Source organism: Coffea eugenioides, chromosome 2, assembly GCF_003713205.1.
Source record: "Coffea eugenioides isolate CCC68of chromosome 2, Ceug_1.0, whole genome shotgun sequence".
Lineage (NCBI taxonomy): Eukaryota > Viridiplantae > Streptophyta > Magnoliopsida > Gentianales > Rubiaceae > Coffea > Coffea eugenioides.
This window is the reverse complement of record NC_040036.1, coordinates 77642596-77663717: the sequence shown is the minus strand read 5'-3', so window position 1 is coordinate 77663717 and position 21122 is coordinate 77642596. Positions and strand designations below refer to the sequence as shown.

The following is a 21122-nucleotide window of genomic DNA, read 5'->3' as shown; positions in this document are numbered from 1 at the left end:
AGCTCTAATTTAAATGTGTTAGGTTCATGAGTAAAGGATTATATCCGTCGGAAAGATGGAGAAAGAGCAATTAATATGTAAGTAAGGATCCAAGACCTAAAGGTTTAAGTTTTTGGATCAGAATTGGGTTCCTGATTTACATTTTGGACTCTTTGATAAACTCTTTCAAGGTGTTTCTCCCTGTCAAAAATGATGAAAGAACTAAAAAAACAAGATCGAAGATGTCTGCGAGGAAACAATTCGGACCAGCTAAAAGTGCATGGACTAGAATGCTGCCAATCAAGCGACCGTTCAAACTCCATAATTCCTCGTACTATCTTGCTGCATATCGTATATCTCATCATGCTTTTGTTTTTCTTTCACTCTTCAATCATGTAACCTATTGAGCTTTGGAACTGAACATAAAGACTATTGGTATCTCAGCAACTCTAACCTCGAGCCAAAATCAATTACCTTTAATGTGCTACACGAGACGATGTTCACAGCCAAGCTCAAGCAACAATCAAGCTGATATAACCATCGTATGCATGAATTTGCATTCTGTAGAACATTTCAGTTTGCCATGAAGATGCTCCTTTTTTTTTTGGCACAGTTTAGAGAATTGGTTGGTTCGTAGATTACCAATGACAATTTGTCTAGTCCAAAACAAGAGAATCCACATTATTTTTTCTGACAAGCCCAATATTATGACTAACATCAAACGTTCTTCCCCAATCCCCCCTCCCCCCAAACAAAAAAAAAAGACAATTCTCCATCTAAAATTAGTGAAGATAAAACGAGAATGTTTTTAGAGTGCAATGCGCCATGAACTAGTCATCTACTTGTAGAACTCCATGACCCAGGCATCACACACAAAACATTCTACCCTTATACCTCTAAATCCAGCTGCAGTAGCCAAATCAAGAAACTCTGCTTCGGATCTCTCTTTTCCTCCAGGGATTTGAGCCATCATGATTACATCAGACTGGCAAATGGCTTTGATGCTTGCACTAGTATCAGGAACCACAGGAACAATTGCATCTACAACTATTACCTTTCCATCCTTTGGTAGAGCCTTGAAACAGTTCTTTAGCAACTTCAAGCAACGACCATCATCCCAATCATGAAGTATCGACTACAAAAGAACGCATGTAAAAAGCATCATAAGAAAGAAGAGAACGATAAAGAACGTAACAATTATTCTGTGGTCCATATCTTACAGAGGACACTTCAGAATGAGTTTAAAGTTGTAAAACAAGCAACTCGAACTACAATAATTAGTTTGAGAAGATCGGCATAATATATTGTTCAGAGGGACCATTTCTTAAATAAGTATTGTATGCTTAATTGTTGCGACTGGTAACTCATTAGTCCTAATAAGAATTCCTCAAGAGTTCAACTTACCCTCAGAAAAATGGCATCCCCTTGTGGAACACTTTCAAACATGTCTCCTCCAACATGTTCTACCCCTGCAAAATTCACCTTAATAAGAATAGAAGCTAGAAGACCACTTTGAAAGAATGTTATACGAGATGAAAGAAATTATGGTTTTTAAACAATTCTGCATATAGGGACTGCAAATAAGGTAATCAGCTCCATATGACATATGCAAGTTTCTTTACCCAACAAAAGGTTTAAGATAGAGAACTCAGCAATAATGTCTCTATTCCACAATACTATGCCTCTAATTCCTTAGTATATTTTGCATCTCAATGAAATTTATGAAAAAAGTATTGGCACCTGTATCCTTCTTCAGTCTTTGCATGCTATCTACTATTTGTTAATCAAACTATGCATATGATTTCGAGAGAAAGGACAGAATTATACCAGGATAGACCGGTGCATGTTGAATAACATGTGGCAAATCAAAATTAATACCCTTGAGACTTGGGTATTTAGCTGTGATCACGCCGAGGGTAACTCCAAGCCCACCACCAACATCTACCAAAGTTTTGAGGTGCTCAAAACCTTTGTAGCGTTCAACCATTCTGTTAATGGCAATAGTTGCGGGGTTGACCATTGCCTTGTTGAAGACCTCATTGAATCTGGGATCTCTAGCAGTGTATTCAAATGCATGCATACCATGTACCCTATCAAACGGAACTCCTCCTTCACGAACTGCATCTTCTAATTGGTACCTAAATTAGGCGGATTTGATGAAGATTTTTCTACAAACCAAACTACCCTTACCTTATAACTGCTATGAATAAAAGCAATTGATACTTAACTATCCATGCAAAAACAGAAATTTGACGGACTACGGAGGTGGGACTTTAGAAACATAATATACAGCCAAATTAGGCTCTGACTTGAAGGTGGCATTTGCAAATCCAAGGACTTGTACTTTCCTGTAAAGGGCATGAATAAGTGTTGAATTGGAACGTTTGGTTTCGAAAAGAAAGGTTCTGGAACCATTTTTTGGACACTGATTCTGACCAGGTATTCGGTCTTCCACAAAATAGTGCAATGAATTTTTACGTATTACTTAGAAGCGAGCAGAAGTCTTGCCCATTATTGGCCAGCAAGCCGTGCGAGACATAGTAAAAGCTTAATTGAAAGTAATAGATTTAGAAGCAAATAAAAGTGGAAGTGAAAACACTGACCAACTGTCAATGAAGACCTTATCTTGAACCAAGGCCAGCAGGGGGCCTAGTGAAACTCCTCCTCCTCCTGCTGCATATGTTTTATTCTGCACAAAGTATTTGGCCACCGGTGCCAATCCATACACTCTTCTTTGGCTACTGATACTAGCATCCGCCTCGGCAACAGAGCAGGTGAGCACCGAGTAGCTAGCCAGGAGCTGCAGCATCCTATCCAGCATAGCAGCCGCATCAGGGTTTTTAGGACACGCCTGGGCTGCAATGTCCCAAGGCGACAATTGGGCACCTGGACCCGCTTGGGCAATGACCTCCAACACATCGAGCCGGATGGCAGCCAGCAGCACCATGGGTAGCGCTGCAGAGCTGACCAGTTGCATCGCGTACGAGAAGTGTTGCTCTTCTTGCTCATCTAGTCCTGCTTCAACAACAACATTGTTGGTTGCTTTTGACAAAGAATCCATAGTCACTACCGCTACTACCAGTAACTCTATAGATGATGATAGATCCCAGCTAGGCTATGTGTATATATTCAGATTAGAGCTCAAGTGAGTAACAGTGAGGGCCGAGTAGTACTGAAAATAGCTTGTTTCCCATTTCCTGCTAATCTAACGGCGCTATACCAATTGTCCCGCTCCCTGTACCCTTCAATCATTAAATAGGTATTTTTAGCTCTCTAATTAAAAGAAACGTATGCTAATAACTCTTCCGTCAATTTGAATTGTTACGTTCAACAGAAGAGTAGAGTTGGCTCTTGACATTTTTAGCATGAGCCTTATTTGGCAAGCAAGTTTTAGTCAAGTTTATCTGTTATAAATTTTTTAAATAATTTTATCTACAATAATCTTTAAAAAAAATTTAAAAATTTTAAATTAAACACTTTAAAATATTCCAAAATTTATACATTTTTAAAATTTTTTCTACAACTTTTACAGTAAGTTACAATAAAATTTTAGACAAACATCTAAAAAACTCACTTACCAAATGAGGCCACAATTTTTATTACACATAACAAACCAAATTGACGAAAGATTATAAGCATATGCTTTAATTAGTAGGATGGTAAAAACTATCCATTTAATAGATGAAAGGCCAAAGATTAAAATTTATATTAGTTTAAGGGCCATTGGTACGTTTTGTCCAGTTACGTAGATTGTATAGGTGCAGCCAAAAAATTTTTTTCAGCCACTCCACATCTCCACCTCTCTACGATGTCTAGTTTCTTCTTCTTTTTTTTTTTTTTTTGTCAACACAGGGGTGTCCGGGTCAAGACCCGAAGGCGGCCCGACTAATCCCCTGCGCCTGGAGTACAGCACCACCCCAACCGCACCCAGGCGTTAAGTGAGGTTCGACCCCACGACCTGCGAGTGCCGGAAGCAGCCACAGACCGCGTGATCTATCCCAGGGGTTGTCTAGTTTCTTCGTGTCTTGTATTTTCTTCTTTTTATAGGTACTAGCTACCGGCCATTGCCGTCAATCAATCTCATTCAGACGGTCCGACAAGGAACCTATCTCTGAATGTGAAAGTCGCGTATGCAACTAGTGGTTTAGTTTCTACGTAAAGGGAAACCTTAAGGTACTAAGAAGAGGTGTTGCGAGTGAGTTGTGGCCTATGGAGAACGGAGAGTTGTGGCAAAAGGAGAAGGGGCTGCATCTTTTGTATTGGTTGGTGTGGTGTGTGGTTAAAGTTTTGGTTGTTGGATTCAGGTCAAAATCACGGATTTATTAGGCAATGTTTTATATCTGTTTACTAAAAAATGACAAAAATCAAGAAAAATATTTTATTCAAATAGCTTGCCTATATAATCTTAAAATTCTGTAGCTAGATTAGAAAAGTTGATTAGCATTACCATTGTAAGTTTTGACAACTGAATTATTAAGTCACTCAAATAAGAGGGGAGAATTGATTGAGTGATAAGGTAGAAGGGATTGTAAATAAGACATTTTAAATTTAACATCTCTCACTTATAAAAACAAGTCACTCAAACAAAAAAAAATAATTACTCAACTTATTTGAGTATTGTACCTTCAGATTGAATTCCATATTGTACGGTGAAGTAGATCATTTTGACCCTTAAATTGTAACAATTCATATCAGTAAAAATACGAACCACTATCACCATTGAGCGATAGAAATTGAAGGAATGGTTTCCTAAACGAATCATGGAATTTTTTTGTGACGACCCCACCTTCCCCTAGAGTGTACCTAAGAGTTTGACGGATGCCAGCTTTCATCAGGACTCACTACATTCATTTCAATAAATTCTCAAGATATCCGTTCAAACCTCAAAAATAACATTTGAATTCTACAATTCAATCAAAATTCAAATTTAATTACAAAAGATAAGATATACAACCAAATACCAATATACAATCTGTCTGTCAAAAAATACATGTGCAAGAGAATCATTACACTCTAGTTCAAACTTATCTATTCCGTATCTCAATTACTGTAAGAAAAACAAACTAATGGGATGAGTTAGAAGTCCAGTAAGATTTCCAAATAAGCATTCAAGTAGCAAATCACGGACATATTACATTTAACAACAACCATTAAAGGAAAATATTTGGAGCATTCAAGTAATAATAACACACTCAATAAAAGGATACATGCTCATTTGGAGCCATTCATTCATTCAGTCACTCAGTCTCTGTCCATTTCTTCCTTATACCTCAAACATTTGAAAATATTTAAAAATAAAAACTCTTACAGTAATCATTTCATTCTGTCAGTTATTAAGTCATTCATTTCAGCCATTGCATTTCATTCAATGGTCAGTATTCCACCTGATTTCGTAGTCATACTCGAGTATACCAAAACAGTGGCTCAAAATCACCAGCCTCCCGACCAAATCCGCTTCTGACTCGAGTTGACTGGCATCAAAGGGTAAGGGCTCAATTCAGCCAATACGATACAATACACATGGCTTACATTCATGCATAAGCAATATTCAATCATTTGATCATTGAAAATTCATATTCATTTAGGTCGAGTACGATAAAGTACATACTAGCCTTTGAAAATCTATTTAATGATTATTAAAAAACATTTAACATTCAAACAATTATTACTAACATTCAACATAGTCATTTATTGCACAAATATGCAAGGAACACTCACCAATGAATTATAATCATTTCACTTCAAACCCCCTGATTCGTCCTCTTGGATATGCTTAATTCCTGTGATCATATAATATATCAAGAATCTAGCCACTTCATGCCAATATAAGTGCAAAACTATGAGCGTCAAAACTTCATTTAGCAAACAAAGTAATTGCATGTTTAACCCCCATATAGTTTGTCAAAAGTACAATATTTTTCTTGTTCAAATCTAGAAAAAATCTCATACATGATAGATCAAGATTACAAGTATAATGCGGAGCAAGGACATGTCAAATATAGCCAAGACTTGTGAACAAAATGGGACAAGACTTTCAAACTATAAAGTTGGAAATGTCCGACTAGAAAACAATTTGGAAAAAATTCATTTCCTTTCATTTAAACCTCTTGATTTAGCTCAAAACCCATTCACATGTAAAAATCAAAGTCTTGGCAAATAATTTAGACAAAAGTATGCCAAAATCATCATGCAAAATGAAAACTCAAGTTCTCTCACTTGATCGTCCAATCAAGTAACATGTTCAATAACTTGTCCTCAAGTTTCTCTAACTAAAGTTCCAACTTATGTGTAAAGTAACTTCAAGCAAAGTAAGTCCAAATCATTCTCAATTATATTTTAACTTACACTCTTGCTCACTTAACCAACAAGGAGAAAAATCCAGCAATATATCCTCCAATTCTTCAAGTTAACCATTCATTATTCAACCCTAATTCCATAACAAATTCATAGTCAATCAAGATAACACGTCATAGGGCTTATGTGGTACATATTTTAGACATCAAAAACTATCAAACTTTTACATTTAAAATGTTCCAAGTAAACTACATCAAAACTGAAATTTTAAACCCCAAAGTTGGAAATTTCAACCAAAATTGGAAAATCACATATCGAATCTAGAAAATTCGTATCAAAACTGGAACTTTTCATATCAAAACTAGAAAACCTCATATCAAAGCTATCAAATTCATCTCAAGGTTAGAAAATGCATATCAAGGCTGAAAAATTCAATAAACTTAATAAAATCATGAAATCCTCCATAATGAAGTCATATTTCGATTAAATGGCAAAAATAAAAAGAAAAAGGAAAATTGCTTAATCTTATATCTCAAACCCTTAAGATAAGATGTAAGGCAAGAGCTTTCTTCTTTCAAAAACTCCACCAAGAGCTTCCCTCGAATCTTCAGTTAAAATCTATCGGAGTAGTTTAGGATTAATTTTTGAATTTCTCATGAATCAAGCAAGAAATCAAGGCTAGAAAATGGAGTATTTTTTCCCTCTTTTCCTCCCAAATTTCATCCAACAAGAACCCAAGAAGAAGAAATGGTAATAAAGGCTTGGTTTAGGATAAGAATGAAACTTAGTCTTGATCAAGACTTCACGGTTGAGTGACAAGTGTCAAATCAAGATGTAATCCTTATCTAATTGTTTTCCATTCACTAAAATATCTAGTCCACCTCTAATTATCTCTTAACACCTTGTAGCACAATATTCCTTTTGTACAAAACTCTTTCTAATCTTTCAAATTTAGTGTACACATCTCACTAGTCAGTCATACTAGCATAATGTACTATGAAACTTAATATGCACTAAATTATAAAAGATAAAAAATAAAAATCTTTATTCAACAATTACAATCACCACGAAATTAAGACAAGTAAATAAGCAAGCAAAATAAAATAAAATAAAATATAAATTAATTTTTTTCAAAAAAAAGTATAAAATGATTTTCGAGTCCTCACACTTTTTCCATCTTAAGAAAATTTCGTTCTCGAAATTCTAATCTTCACAGGATTTTAAAAATGGTTGTTGATCGATAGCATATACCCTCTCCGGTACCCTGGGCCAATTTTCTCCTTTTTGGATCTGTTTTGGAGTAGTTCTATCCACTTGTTGTACGTTCGACCCTCATTGCTGTTTTTTTGGCCAATTGTTAATTTGATGGTCAGCACTCTCACAAATTAAGCACTCTCACCCCTTCACCCAGCAATCATTCTCAATATGATTTGTCTTTCCACAATATCCACAAGTCAAGTGAACAGTCATTGCTTAGCCTTTTCGAAGGATTCCCTCTTGTTGCCCTTTTTCTACCTGAATTCCTCTTGAAGAAATTTTTTCTAATTGTTTTAGTGTCAATGATGGGTAAGGTGAAAGGTTCACTCTTCTTATTTTGGAAGGTGATACGTTTTCTCTAAATTCCTCAGATTTACTATTAGGCACACTTCTTTTTCGTGTTTGAAAAGTTCTTACATATGCCTTTGCGTTCTTGATCTTTTGGGTTTTCTTAAGAGTTTTCGGTATTAACTTGAGCCGTCGCTAAAGTTTCTTTCCACATTCAATCCATGTACAAACCGTTTCACTTTCCTCTGCTCTGTAACCACCAATTCAAGAGTAAATTTGGACAATTTAGTGAACTGTATTTCATATTCAGACACATATAGAATTTCCTGATGTAGTCTGATAAAATCATCCTGTCTCTTCTCTTGGACCAAAGGTGGAAGATATTTCTCATTAAATTCCCTTACAAAGTTTATCCAAATCCATGCCATCTATTCTCTCTTTCATTTTGCCCTGATAACATTCCATCATGTTCGATCCAGTCCTTCAAATTCAAAGATGGCAAAAGTCACCAATCTTTCCTCTGTATAATTCAAAACTACAAAAATGTTAACCATCGTCTCCAATTAACTCTTAATTATCTCTGGATCAGACCCTCCAAAGAACTTAAGAGGAGCAAATTTTTGAAAATGCTCTAGGGCCCAATTCTCTCCTATCTTAAGGTTTCTAGACTGATTCACTAGGGTTTGACCTTGTTGCTTTACCAATTGCACTAAGATATTGATCATTTGTTGTATAGCCATCGCTACTTGGTCCCCTACTTCGATCATCGGTGCACGATCTTGCTCGGCCACTGCTTTCATTTCATTCCTTGATTCCTGCAATTGCTTAACCCCATGGCCACGTCCATGACTAGCCCCACGTTCACGACTAATCCCATATCCACGATTTCGTCTTCCTTTCATTTTCTCTCTATTTTTTTTTAAAAAAAATAGGCTATATATACATGAGCAAAACTAAATCGGCTATAGCAACAAAATAAAGACATTTTCAAATCATGAAATCAAAGACAAGAAAACACACTTAATATATATATGGCATACCAAATTCATATATCAAATCATAGCAATACTATACATATCACCATATTTATAGTCAAGTACAAAAGACAACAACAAGTACTATATATATCAGCCTTAACACATCACTAACAAAAATACATGTAGTGGCAAAACAAGAATATGACGTATCATTCCAACTACTTAAACTTAAGTCCTACAACCTCAAATCTCTAACTTAGTTCATTACTAAATCAGCTGATTCTATTTTTCCCTCAGGCGCAGGTTGACCTTCTTTAGGTTCAAAATCAAATCGTTAGAACTTGTATCTCCTTGACCTCCTTCTGCTACGTTTACTTGTATTATCTCATCCACAAGCATCCCACACTCGATTAAAATATTCTTCAATCGATCTCTCACTACCCGAACGAGATGACCATTGACCTCCTGCACTTGCTCTCGTAAAACATTGTTCTGTTCTTATTCCTCATGAATAGAGGTCTTAAGTTCTTGAATTCTATCACCTTGCATCATTAACATTGCCTTCAGGCGCTTTATATCAGTATGGGCCCTATTATTGGTATTAGTCAACTTTATCTCTCGTTGTCAATCGCTAGGACCACCCGATCAGGATACGAGTAAATTCGCTAGCAATCACAGTGTCACATCTTACGCCGTAGATCCCAACGACGAATAGGTCCTCCTGCCTGCTCCTGATAATTAAGAATTCGACAAGACCGCTCAAAATTCTCATTTTCACTGCTTTCTTCCATTCCTACGTTACAATCAAGTGTCAAGACAATAAGAAACTTAAACAAATAAAGTAAGATTCACCACCTAACACTTCAAGATTTCACACTTAAATACATGTACTTAAACCATTACAACTACACTCACTCAATCTATCTAAGCCAATTCAAACCTAAACTCTGATACCACTTCTAACGATCCTACCTCCCCCTAGGGCGTACCCAAGGGTTTGGCGGACCGCTTGCCTAACTCTCACCAAAATTCATTATATTCACTCCAATAAATTCTTAAAATATCCATTCAAACCTCCAAAATAATATTTGAATTCTACAATTCAATCAAAATTCAAATTTAATTACAACCAAAAAGTAAAATGTAAGATACATCATCAAATACCAATATATAATCTGTCTGCCAAAAAATACATGTGCAAGAGGATCATTACACGCTAGTTCAACCTTATCTGCTACGGATCTCAACTCTTATAAGGAAAACAAACTAATGGGTAAACTAGAAGTCTAGTGAGATTTCCAAACAAGCATTCAAACAGCAAATCATGGACATATTACATTTAACAACAACAATTCGAGGAAAACATTTAGAGCATTCAAGTAATAATAGCACACTTAGTAAAAGGATACGTGTTCACTTGAAACTATCATTCATTCAGTCATTCAATCTCTGTCCATTTCTTCCTTATACCTTCGACATTTAAAAATATTTGAAAATAAAAATTCCTACAGTGATCATTTCATTTAGCCAGTCATTCAGTCATTCGTTTCAATCATTGTATTTCATTCACTGGCCAGTACTCCACCCGACTTCGTGGTCGTACTTGAGTATACCAAAACAGTAGCTCAGGGTCACCAGCCTCCCGACCGAATCCACTTCTGATTCGAGTCGACTGACAACAAAGGGCAAGGAACTAATTCAGTCAATGCGATACAGTACACATGACTTATATTCATGCACAAGTAATATTCAATCATTTGATCATTGAAAATTCACATTCACTTAAGTCGAGTGCGATAAAGTACACATTTGCCTATTGAAAATTCATTTAACAATCATTGAAAATCAATTAACATTCAAACAATCATTTACTAACATTCAACATAGTCATTTATTGCACAAACATGCAAGGAACACTCACCAATGAATCACAATTGTTTCACTTCAAACTCCTGATTCATCCTCTTGGATATGCTCAATTCCTGTAATCATATAATATATCAAGAATCTAGTCGTTTCATGCCAATATAAGTGCAAAACTATGAATGTCAAAGTTTCACTTAGCAAACAAAGCAATTGCATGTTTAACCCCCATATAACTTGTCAAAAGTGCAACATTTTTCTTATTCAAATCTAGGAAAAACCTCATGCATGATAGATCAAGGTTACAAGTATAATTCGGAGCGAGGACATGTCAAATATAGCCAAAACTTGTGAAGAAAATGGGACAAGACTTTCAAAGTGCAAAGTGGGAAATGTCAGATTAGAAAACAATTTGGAGAAAACTCATTTTCTTTCGCTTAAACCTCTTGGTTTAGCTCAAAACCCATTCACATGTAAAAATCAAAGTCTTGGCAAATAATTTAGACAAAAGTATGCCAAAATCATCATGCAAAATGGAAACTCAAGTTCTCTCACTCGATCGTCCAATCAAGTAATATGTTCTCAAGTTTCTCTAGCTAAACTTCCAACTTATGTGTAAAGCAACTTCAAGAAAGTAAGTCCAAATTATCCTCAATTATATCTTAACTTTCACTCTTACTTACTTAACCAACAAGGAGAAAAATTCAGCAATATGTCCTCAAATTCTTCAAGTTAATCATTCAATATTCAACCTTAATTCCATGGTAAATTCATAGTCAATCAAGATAATACGTTATATGGCCTGTGTAGTACATATTCTAGGCATCAAAAACTATCAAATTTTGACATATAAAAAGTTCCAAGTAAACTACATCAAAACTGAAATTTTAAACCCTAAAACTGAAAATTTCAACCAAAACTGGAAAATCGCATATCGGAACTAGAAAATTCATATCAAAGCTAGAACTTCTCATATCAAAACTAGAAAACCTCATATCAAAGCTATCAAATTCATCTCAAGATTAGAAAATGCAAATCAAGGTTGGAAAGTTCAATAAACTTAATAAAACCATGAAATCTTCCATGAAATCCTTCATAATCAAGTCATATGTCGATTAAATTGCAAAAATAAGAAGAAAAAGGAAAGTTGCTTAGTCTTATAACTCAAACCCCTAAGATAAGATGCAAGACGAGTTTTGTTCTTTCAAAAACTCCACCAAGAGTTTTCCTCCAAGTTTCACTCAAGATCTATCGGAATAGTTTAGGGTTAATCTTCGAATTTCTCATGGATCAAGCAAGAAATCAAAACTAGAAAATGGAGTATTTTCTCTCCCCTTTCCTCCCAAATTTCGTCCAACAAGAAGCCAAGAAGAAATAATGGTAATAAAGGCTTGGTTTAGGATAAGAATAAAATTTAGTTTTGGTCAAGACTTCATGGTTGAGTGACAAGTGTCAAATCAAGATGTATTCCTTATCTAATTGTCTTTCATTCATTAAAATATCTAGTCCACCTCTAATTATTTCTTAACACCTTGTAGCACAATATTTCTTTTACACAAAGCTTCTTCTAATCTTCTAAATTTAGGGTACACACCTCACTAGTCGGTCACACTAGTATAATGCACTATGAAATTTAATATGTACTAAATTATAAAAAGGGAAAAGATAAAAATCTTGACTCAACCATTAAAATCACCACAAAATTAAGGCAAATAAAGTAAAATAAAAGAAAATATAAATAATTTTTTTTCAAAAATAAGAGAAAATATAAAATAATTTTTAGGTCCTCACATTCCTAATTTAAGTTCACCATTTTTTAGCTTAATTAATATAGTTTTGGGGTTATTTAAAAGAATATTAAGTGTCACATGACAAAATGTCTGCTTAACTTCTAGTTTTCAAATGAATGTCCATTTTGTTCATTTTAAATACTGGTTCCTTCTTCTTCCTACTTCATTTTATTAAGAAAAATTACACAAAAAATTACTCACATTTATTGATCTACATATGTTTTTTTAAAACCTTCACATATGAATCAAAGCATTCATGTTTCTCACATTCTAAAAGCATTGTAATTTGAGTAAATCTTGTATACAGACAGTCTATACATTTGCACAATTGGATCTATGATACATGTACAAAAGTTGAATGTTAAGTTCAAATTTTATATATTTGTCTTTCATCATTGTAATTTAGTCTCTAAGTTCATTTTAATCAGTTTTTTCGTTTGAGAAGCGCATGGACCATCATGACTCAGTAATATTAGTGATTTGATTACTCGTCTCTTACTCGATTGAATCATACAAAAGAGGAAATACTAAGTAATTTTAAATTTAATAGGATTATTAACAATGAGTAGTTGTTAAACAAAAAAGTAATTGCACAAAAAGATGAGCAAAATATTTAGAAGGAAAAAGGAAAAAAAAAGAGTCGAAGTTCGCTCTTGCCATGTTCAGAAATATATTTCTAACTATGCTTAAACTTTCCTTTCAAGAAGGAAAAGAAAATTTATTCACTTGTTTTGATGACTGACCTTTTAACAACCTTTTACCGCTGATTGGTAGGACAAAATTGGAATACTCGCACCCTGAAGGGTATAGAGACTTTCTATTTCAATGCCGAGCTAGCATGCCCAAATCATTTGTAGGACAAATGTACTCAAGATCAATTCCCTTAATTTATCTTGCCATTATTGCATATATCCACCAAAATTATCTTATGTATCTTTTTAATGTCCCAGCGAAGATTCCATATTCTCGAAATTTTTGCAATTTTGAATCAAAATAACATTTTTTTTTATATAGTGTAAGCGAGAGGACTTAAATCCAAAACTTCTCATTTCTTCAACCACCTAATCCATTCCATCCCTCCTCCCTTATAATCAAAATAACCTTCAATATTTTGCTCCAAAAATATAGAAAACTCATTCAAACATTCCAATAAAATATATTTACTACAAGACTATTAAGGTATATAAGTTATATTACTCTCTCTTACACGTACATACATATAATTAGACATTACCGTCCAGCTAAAGATTTTTGTCTTCTCTATACTTCTTGCATGGTAATCTTTTCCTCTGTTGTCTTCGTCCCACTTGCTTTATTTTGTGGGAGGAAATGAGGAATGTATGGAAATTAACATCTGTTTTTCGGTTCGTAAAAAAAAGATGCAAATTGTAATTAAATCCACGAACTTGAGAGGTTAATTTAAATTGGACCCTCAAAATATACATGATTCTCATTCCCCCCCCCCCCTATTATCTAATTGGATCAACCTACTCGCATAGATTTTTTTAATAAATTGAATCCCACTACATCATTCTTGGATGCACAGAGACGCATATATACCCTCATTGAAAGCAATAGTAAGAGATAAACTTGTACAAGAATAAAAAGGCAAATATATTTTAGACAAAAATGAATGAAAATTGCAATTTGTGATTCATGAGTACAAATTTTACTTATATCGATGAATTATTAATTTATTTGAAGGCATATTTGTGTTCTTCTTACTACATCTACGCCTCAAAGAACAACTCAAATTCAAACTAGGATTGCTAAATTGTTTAAGATTGTATTTCATCAAGAAAAGTTGAAAATTTTAGTGCAGATTGGTCCAAAATAGACAAATGGAGGTGGCAAATTGTGAAACATATATTCTTTGAGGAAGTATTTTTGTGATACCCAAATCAAATTTTAAACTTTTGTACGTTAAAACTTCAAATCGTGGGAAATAAAAGAAGAAGACAAAACGAAAAATTGTTTAAAATGTTTTTGACATTTTGCAAAATGAATTTTTTTGTTCTTCACTTTTAAAATAGTAACTTTACGTTCCTTACAAAATTGTATCAGTAAAATTTGCTAAGTGTACGACCACTTTTTAGCTTGTAATCAATATGTGACCCACATGTAGCTATTTTTTATATAGAAAAAGGTAAAATTCTACTCTTTTAGTGACAAAAATGAATACGAATTGGGTCTGGTCTAACTTTGTTAGCGAAAATGAACATAGTTTAGATCATATTCTACTTTTTTAGGGGCAAAAATGAATATAATTGAGTCATTTTTTTCTTAATTACAATTGAGATTTAACCTTTATACTACTAAAAAAGTGATCGTGTGTAGGTGATATAATGGATTTACAGTAAAAAGTGTTCGAAACCTATGTTTGAATCAAATTTTACCGATTTGATTTATAAGGGACACAAAATTATTATTTTAAGAGAGAAGGATGAAAAAATTTATTTAACAAAAATGCGACGGATATTTTGAACTATTTTCTTAAGACAAAATTACAAAAACCCAAGCAAATCCACATCATTATAGCCCAATAATAGAACTCCACACTTAGTTGCCTTTTTCCAGACGTTAACGGTCTATATTCATTTAGTTCTCTGCTTCCCGCGAAATTGTGTCCCCAATCAACCACCGCCTCTTCCGCCAATCTGCTAACTTCACAGCTTTCTTGAATTCTTTCAGTACTTAGCTCTAAAACCCAAATCCCCTTTTCCATCTCAAACTCCTTTATACAGCAGTCAAATAAAAGACCCAACTGAGAAGTACAAAAATTTATTGTCTCCTTTCGGGAAGAAACTCCTTTCTTGTCACCACTTTTTTCTAGCCGTTACAACCTTTCCAAATACATATAAAAGCGCCTAAAACTGCAAAAATACTTAGGCAATGATACAAATACCCTTTTCACAATTTTAATTTGAGCATCTTGTGCCTGCTTTTTATCGACCATCGGTGAACCTTTTTACGAGAGATTTTTTTTTTTTAAATATTCGGCTGTATTGGCTAAAGGGTTTAGAAACTAGGTTTTAGTCTCCTTCATGTTGTGTTTATAGACTTGTAATCTTTGATTACTAAAGGCTTCGGTTTTGGTTTTGGCGTCGGCGTCGTTAGATTGTCATGGTTGTGCCATTCTGTATAAGTTCTTTTGCCAATTTTGTGTTTTCTTTGTTTAACTGAGGGGAAACACCGAAGTGCTATGGAGAAAGATCAAGGGTCTGAGGCTGAAGGGGCAAATGGGGAGAAAGATAATGTAGGTTCTTCAGATGTTGCCATGGATGGTAATGGAACAGGTGAAAGTAATGATCCGAAACACCATGCTGCCTGTTGGTATTCTCTTTCCTTTATTTTGTTGTAGTATTATTTATCCTTTGCTTTTTTTTTTCTTTTGAGTGCTATATTTGACGAACATAAATAAAGAAAGAGTTCCAATGTTTAATCCTGTTTCAAGATTTTTTGTTTTTTACGGGCTTTTGGGTTTCCTTTTTCTACTTCTGGTTTCTACTTTGAAGTGGAATGGGAAAAGTATCTTACTTTCAGTAGCATTGTTATCAATTACTTCTCACCTTTTGAGTGTACAATTATCATGCAAAGTTTTTGAATTTAGGTGTTTTTATGGAGGGTAAGACTCGTATTGTTAGACTGATCGGTATGTCAAAGCAACAAAAATATGTTGTGGTTCATGAAAGAGCCTCCGTTTGTTCTTTTTCACGTAACAATGAATAAGAGGCAGGATTGAATGATTTTATTTTGTACTACCTTTCTCAAGACTTTTGTTTAAAACAACTGTTTTCTTGGGAGCAGGAGGGTTAGTGGCCCTGCAAGGAGATCCTCGAGGGGAAGGTGGACAGAGGAAGAGGTATTTATTAAACTTAATGTTTCCGGTTCTGTGTCTTGGTTTGAACTTAAGACTTGAATCAACTTTCTTATAGTTTGGATTGCTTATTATGCTCTTCATTTAGTTGATGTGTTTTCGTATTGTTTTGGAGTTTGAGTGTATTGCTTGCAAGGGCATTAATTAGCTTTTCTCTCCCTTAACAGGATAAAATTTTACAAGATGCAGTTCAAAGATTTAATGGTAAATGCTGGAAAAAAATAGGTAATGTGCCAATGTGGGATCAATTTGTTCTGTCTTTATGATGTCAATTCACAGAATTTCCATTGTTGGCTTGAAAAATGCCATACAAACCTCACTAAGCCAAGAGAAAAAGCTTTACCTTTTGTGGTTGGACATATGTTAATTTTGTCCTGGAGGGGTGCCTGCTATGGTCTTGTCTCATACTCTTCTTTTTGCCTGCTTGCACTTCCAAACGAGCAAACCAACGACAGAAAAATATGTTTGAGTAGACTAATAGTAGTTATTGATATCTTGCAGCCAAGTGTCTTCCTGATCGAACAGATGTCCAGTGCTTGCATCGCTGGCAGAAAGTTCTCAATCCAGAACTTGTTAAAGGGCCTTGGACTAAGGAGGTTTGATCTGATATCCATTGATCGTGCTCATTAGGAAGGCAGATGATTCATTTATTTATTCTTATGAATTTCTTATCAAAATTATACAGGAAGATGATCTTATTGTTGAGTTGGTAGGCAAACAAGGCAACAAAAAGTGGTCTGAAATAGCTAAACAACTTCCAGGACGTATAGGAAAGCAGTGTCGTGAAAGGTAGATCATATTCATTGTGCTTATGCTAATTCTTTGACTCCACAATATAGATATAATCACTTGGCTCTTTGAACCACTCACTCACTCTCATTGAAGTATGAAATCTCCAAATTGAATGCAAAGAGGCAGCCTTTCCATTTTAAACATTAGAAATATAAGCTAATTGCTGCTTATACAGGTGGCACAACCATTTGAATCCAGAAATTAACAAAAATGCATGGACCAGGGAGGAGGAATTGATTCTTATTGAAGCTCATTCAGCATATGGGAATAGATGGGCTGAAATTGCAAAATGTCTAAGTGGAAGGTAGTATTAGGAGACTTCTCCTCACAAGTGCAGCTATCGATCAGGCTATTGTTCTTCATTTGTCCTTTCTGGTTGGAGTTGATGGTAGCTAATGCCTTTCTGTCATTTGTGTCGTTATTGGATATACAGTCAAATGTTTGAAAGCAGTTTTGTAGGTACTTGTTCAAGGTGGATAGATGGCCCATCCACCCCTTTGATACTCCTTGTGTAACGCATGAGTGATTGCATGTCTTTATTTTAACTTTCTAAGCTGGTTTTGTCAAATCAACATAAGTTACTATGTAGGAAGGAAGATTTGGGGGAGAACTTGTTCAATTCTTTTGGAAAGTGATATCATTTTTGGGGTCCTTTTAGGTGCTTGTTCAAGATGGATTAGATGGAGCATCCACCCTTTTGATACTCCTCATGTAATGCATGAATGATTGCATGTCTTTATTTTAACTTTCTGAGCTGGTTTTGTTGGATCAACATAAGTTACTATGTAGGAAGGAAGACTTGGGGGAGAACTTGTTCAATTCTTTTGGAAAGTGATATCATTTTTGGAGTCCTTGCAGAAATGGGGAACTAAAATAGGGAAATCCGTTTATCATTTTTTTTCTTTTTATTTTTCTTTGTAATCTTAAGTTGTAATGTTACTGCTTTGGTACTAGATTGGATGCATTTGTATTCTTATGTTTCTGTCTGGGCACGTTTTAGGTCAGAGAACTCAATAAAGAATCACTGGAACTGTTCGTTGAAGAAGAAACTGGAACAAAATTCATCCTATTCTGTTTTTGATCATCCTGAATTTGCTAATCCCACTCCCTGCAGTTCTAAGACAGAAGTCGGAAATGGAGGGGACTTGATGGTAAAACAGAGCTCAGGTGCAGGATTATTGGCGATCCAGAACATGAACAGTGAAGCGATTTCAGATGTTTGTTCTCTGGACTTAAATCTTGGACTTCCTAATGGAAGAGATAGTTATCTTCAAGATTCTAAAAGAGAAAATTGTAGACACCCAAGCAGGCAGGCAAGTAATTCAATTGAACCTTCATCCCCTGCTTGTACAGAGATTATACAGAACCAAGATAAGGGTGGTCATGCTATTTTAGGTGATCATTATCATATTATTCCTAGACTGTCCAAAATTTCGTCCAATGGTTTTGTCACTGAACATGTTAATGCACAATCCACATGCTACAAGGATGGGCATCTCATGAATTGCCCATCCCAGGGTTCTCCCTGTCTACATTTGCACCAGCATTTGAAGCCAGCCTGGGGTACTGATGGTGATAATAACACTATTGTAATTGGTGGTAACGTTTTTGCTGTAAGTTCTGATATGAAATATGGATGTCCACTTTCTAGGGACTGCAGAGATTTCAGCTATATGGGCCATTCTAAGAGTTCCCATTCAATCGTTCCAAAAGACGTAGTTAGTGAGCATAGTACTATTAGCAGAATGTACAAAAACTTTGTTGGAGGAAGCTACTATGGGTTGTGCTATGAGCCACTCCAGGAGAAGGATCTCAAGGTTTTCCTTTCAACTGGTAGATTTCCTAGTACTGACAGCTATATTAGGCAGCCATCAACTTCTACTACCCTCATGAAACCATATATTCTTGAAAAGAGGTCATATGTTGTTAGTAGTACAAAATCCATATTGAGGAGGGCAGCGATGAGTTTTGAAAATACACCATCTATTATAAGAAAACGAAAGTTTCCAAACTCCTTTCAAGCTAGCAATTCCAAAAACATGGATAAATTTCTCACGACTGTTGAGGGACTTGATTCTTACAATGAGAGGTTGCCAGGATCACACGAGTTTCCACCTGCTGGTGGAGATAACCAACTTCCATTGTTGAGGGAACTGTATGCTTCACAAAGGATGCGGAAGTTAAAAAATTCTTCTGGCATAAGTTCTGTGGGGAAATGCTTGAAAGATGCCTTTGATGATGTATGGGATAAACGAAAGTCCTAATACGAGCATTTTGGCTGATTTTAATTTCTCTTTGTCAATCATGAATGAGATAGCTTACCTGGCTCCTTATTCTTCTGGAATTGTATACATGTAGTCAGAAGATTATTCCAAGATTTCTACTCAGTCAGCACAGGACCTTTGCACATTGGACTTTTTGGTCAGTGTTATATTCTTTTCACTGCTATGATGCGTATCCATGCTTGTTCACTTGTTAAATTGCTTCCTGAATTATGCTTGCCTTTATTGAAGAACTATATGGGTGATATCAAATAGACATCTAATATGATATGTGTAATAGATAAAAATCTACAAGAGTTTGATAGTACATGTTGCAAAATGCTTATTATGGAAATTAATGTTCATGAATGATAAATATCTAGTTCTAGACTAAATTGGTTTAAAAGTTATATTTAATTCTGTGTCTCCAGTTTAATTATCTACCACAGATTTTAGTCTCGCTGGTGATAGCCAGTAGGCAAATATAGGATAATTCAACTAGTGAATGGAAATAACAACGTGAAATGTGTGAACTACCTTATAAAAGTTGTTCTGTACAGGTAGTTCTCAGGTAGCAGATTGGAAACATGCATGAATTTGTAGATTTCAATTTGCATGAAGCTCTTTTTTATTTTTGTTTTCATTTTACTATTATTGTTATTACTGTTATTAATATATTAACAAAGAGGATCAACAGTGGGACTCCACTTATCCCTTTGTTGACTCAAAAACATAACCTCTAGGTCACACATGAAGCTCTGAAACCAATCAAGCTAACCATCACTGGTATGGGAAATTGTGAGGTACTACTTGTCCTAATATTTTCCAGATGAAAAGGGTAAGGTTAATGTCTGCATTACTTGTGACTGGTGACAGGAAAAGTTTAGGCACTTCCTTCTTTTAGGATCAAGGAAAACAGATGCTCGAGTAGACGGTTCAGTAGAATGAGGGACCTTTTCAAGGAAATGTAAATCACCAGGCACTCCTCGTTGCTTAGCTCTCACTGAAGCAGCAAAGCTATAGTTGGAGGCTTGGAGCATAAAACTGCGTTCCATAGTTCTAGGAACCCCAGTAGAAAGAGAACAGAGGATATAGCTATAGCATCAAGTGAATATTCAAACAGTTGCTGGAAATTGATGCATTGCAAAATCTCTTATTACGTTCGGTCTAATCCATCTTCTTATCACAGATGGAGATCCAAGACAAACGTCAACATCATAGAAAGAACAGCATATCTTTGCTTGCTATTGTAACCGTGTCTTATTATATATATCCCCAATCCACATATATGGCTCTTTGATATAGTTTCTGCTCTTCTGAGTGAAGCATCCGCTGGCATATTTTCTGAAATATGCAGTTATACGAGGGCAAAGAATATCTTCTTTCCTTTTCCTTATCACTTGACAGTTTATAGTTGTTAGTGACATTATGTTCTCTATCTGACAAAGTGTCGCTTAATACTATGAGAGAATTGTAAACTTTTGTGGCTATATATGGGATCTTATACCTGTATTGATTGGTTTTAGTATATGAGATATAATAGAAAAATTGTCTGTGAAGTGGAAAGTCTAAGGTCGTGTGCTTACTCGTCCATATTAAGAATTTTAGGAATGAGCAAAGTACTCTTGTTGATGGACTTCAGTGAAACTAAAAGTGGCAGGAGAGTAAGAAAGGTGACATAGCATTTTTTTTCCTCTTTTTGTCAGAAGACAAGTGACATAGTAGGCGTTCATTATTATGATCC

At 35.0% G+C, this 21122-nt stretch overlaps 1 protein-coding gene across 1 annotated transcript; it reads right to left on the bottom strand.

Moving 5' to 3' along the window:
• Positions 1-494: 494 nt before the first annotated feature.
• LOC113763292 (caffeic acid 3-O-methyltransferase-like) lies at positions 495-3201 on the bottom strand. Its single transcript, XM_027307058.1, has 4 exons — positions 2583-3201; positions 1807-2117; positions 1384-1448; positions 495-1114 (listed from the first exon to the last, which is right to left on the bottom strand). The coding sequence occupies exons 1-4, from the start codon at positions 3038-3040 to the stop codon at positions 818-820; spliced, it is 1131 nt and encodes a 376-aa protein (XP_027162859.1). The 5' UTR covers positions 3041-3201; the 3' UTR covers positions 495-817.
• Between the last annotated feature and the right edge of the window lie 17921 nt (positions 3202-21122).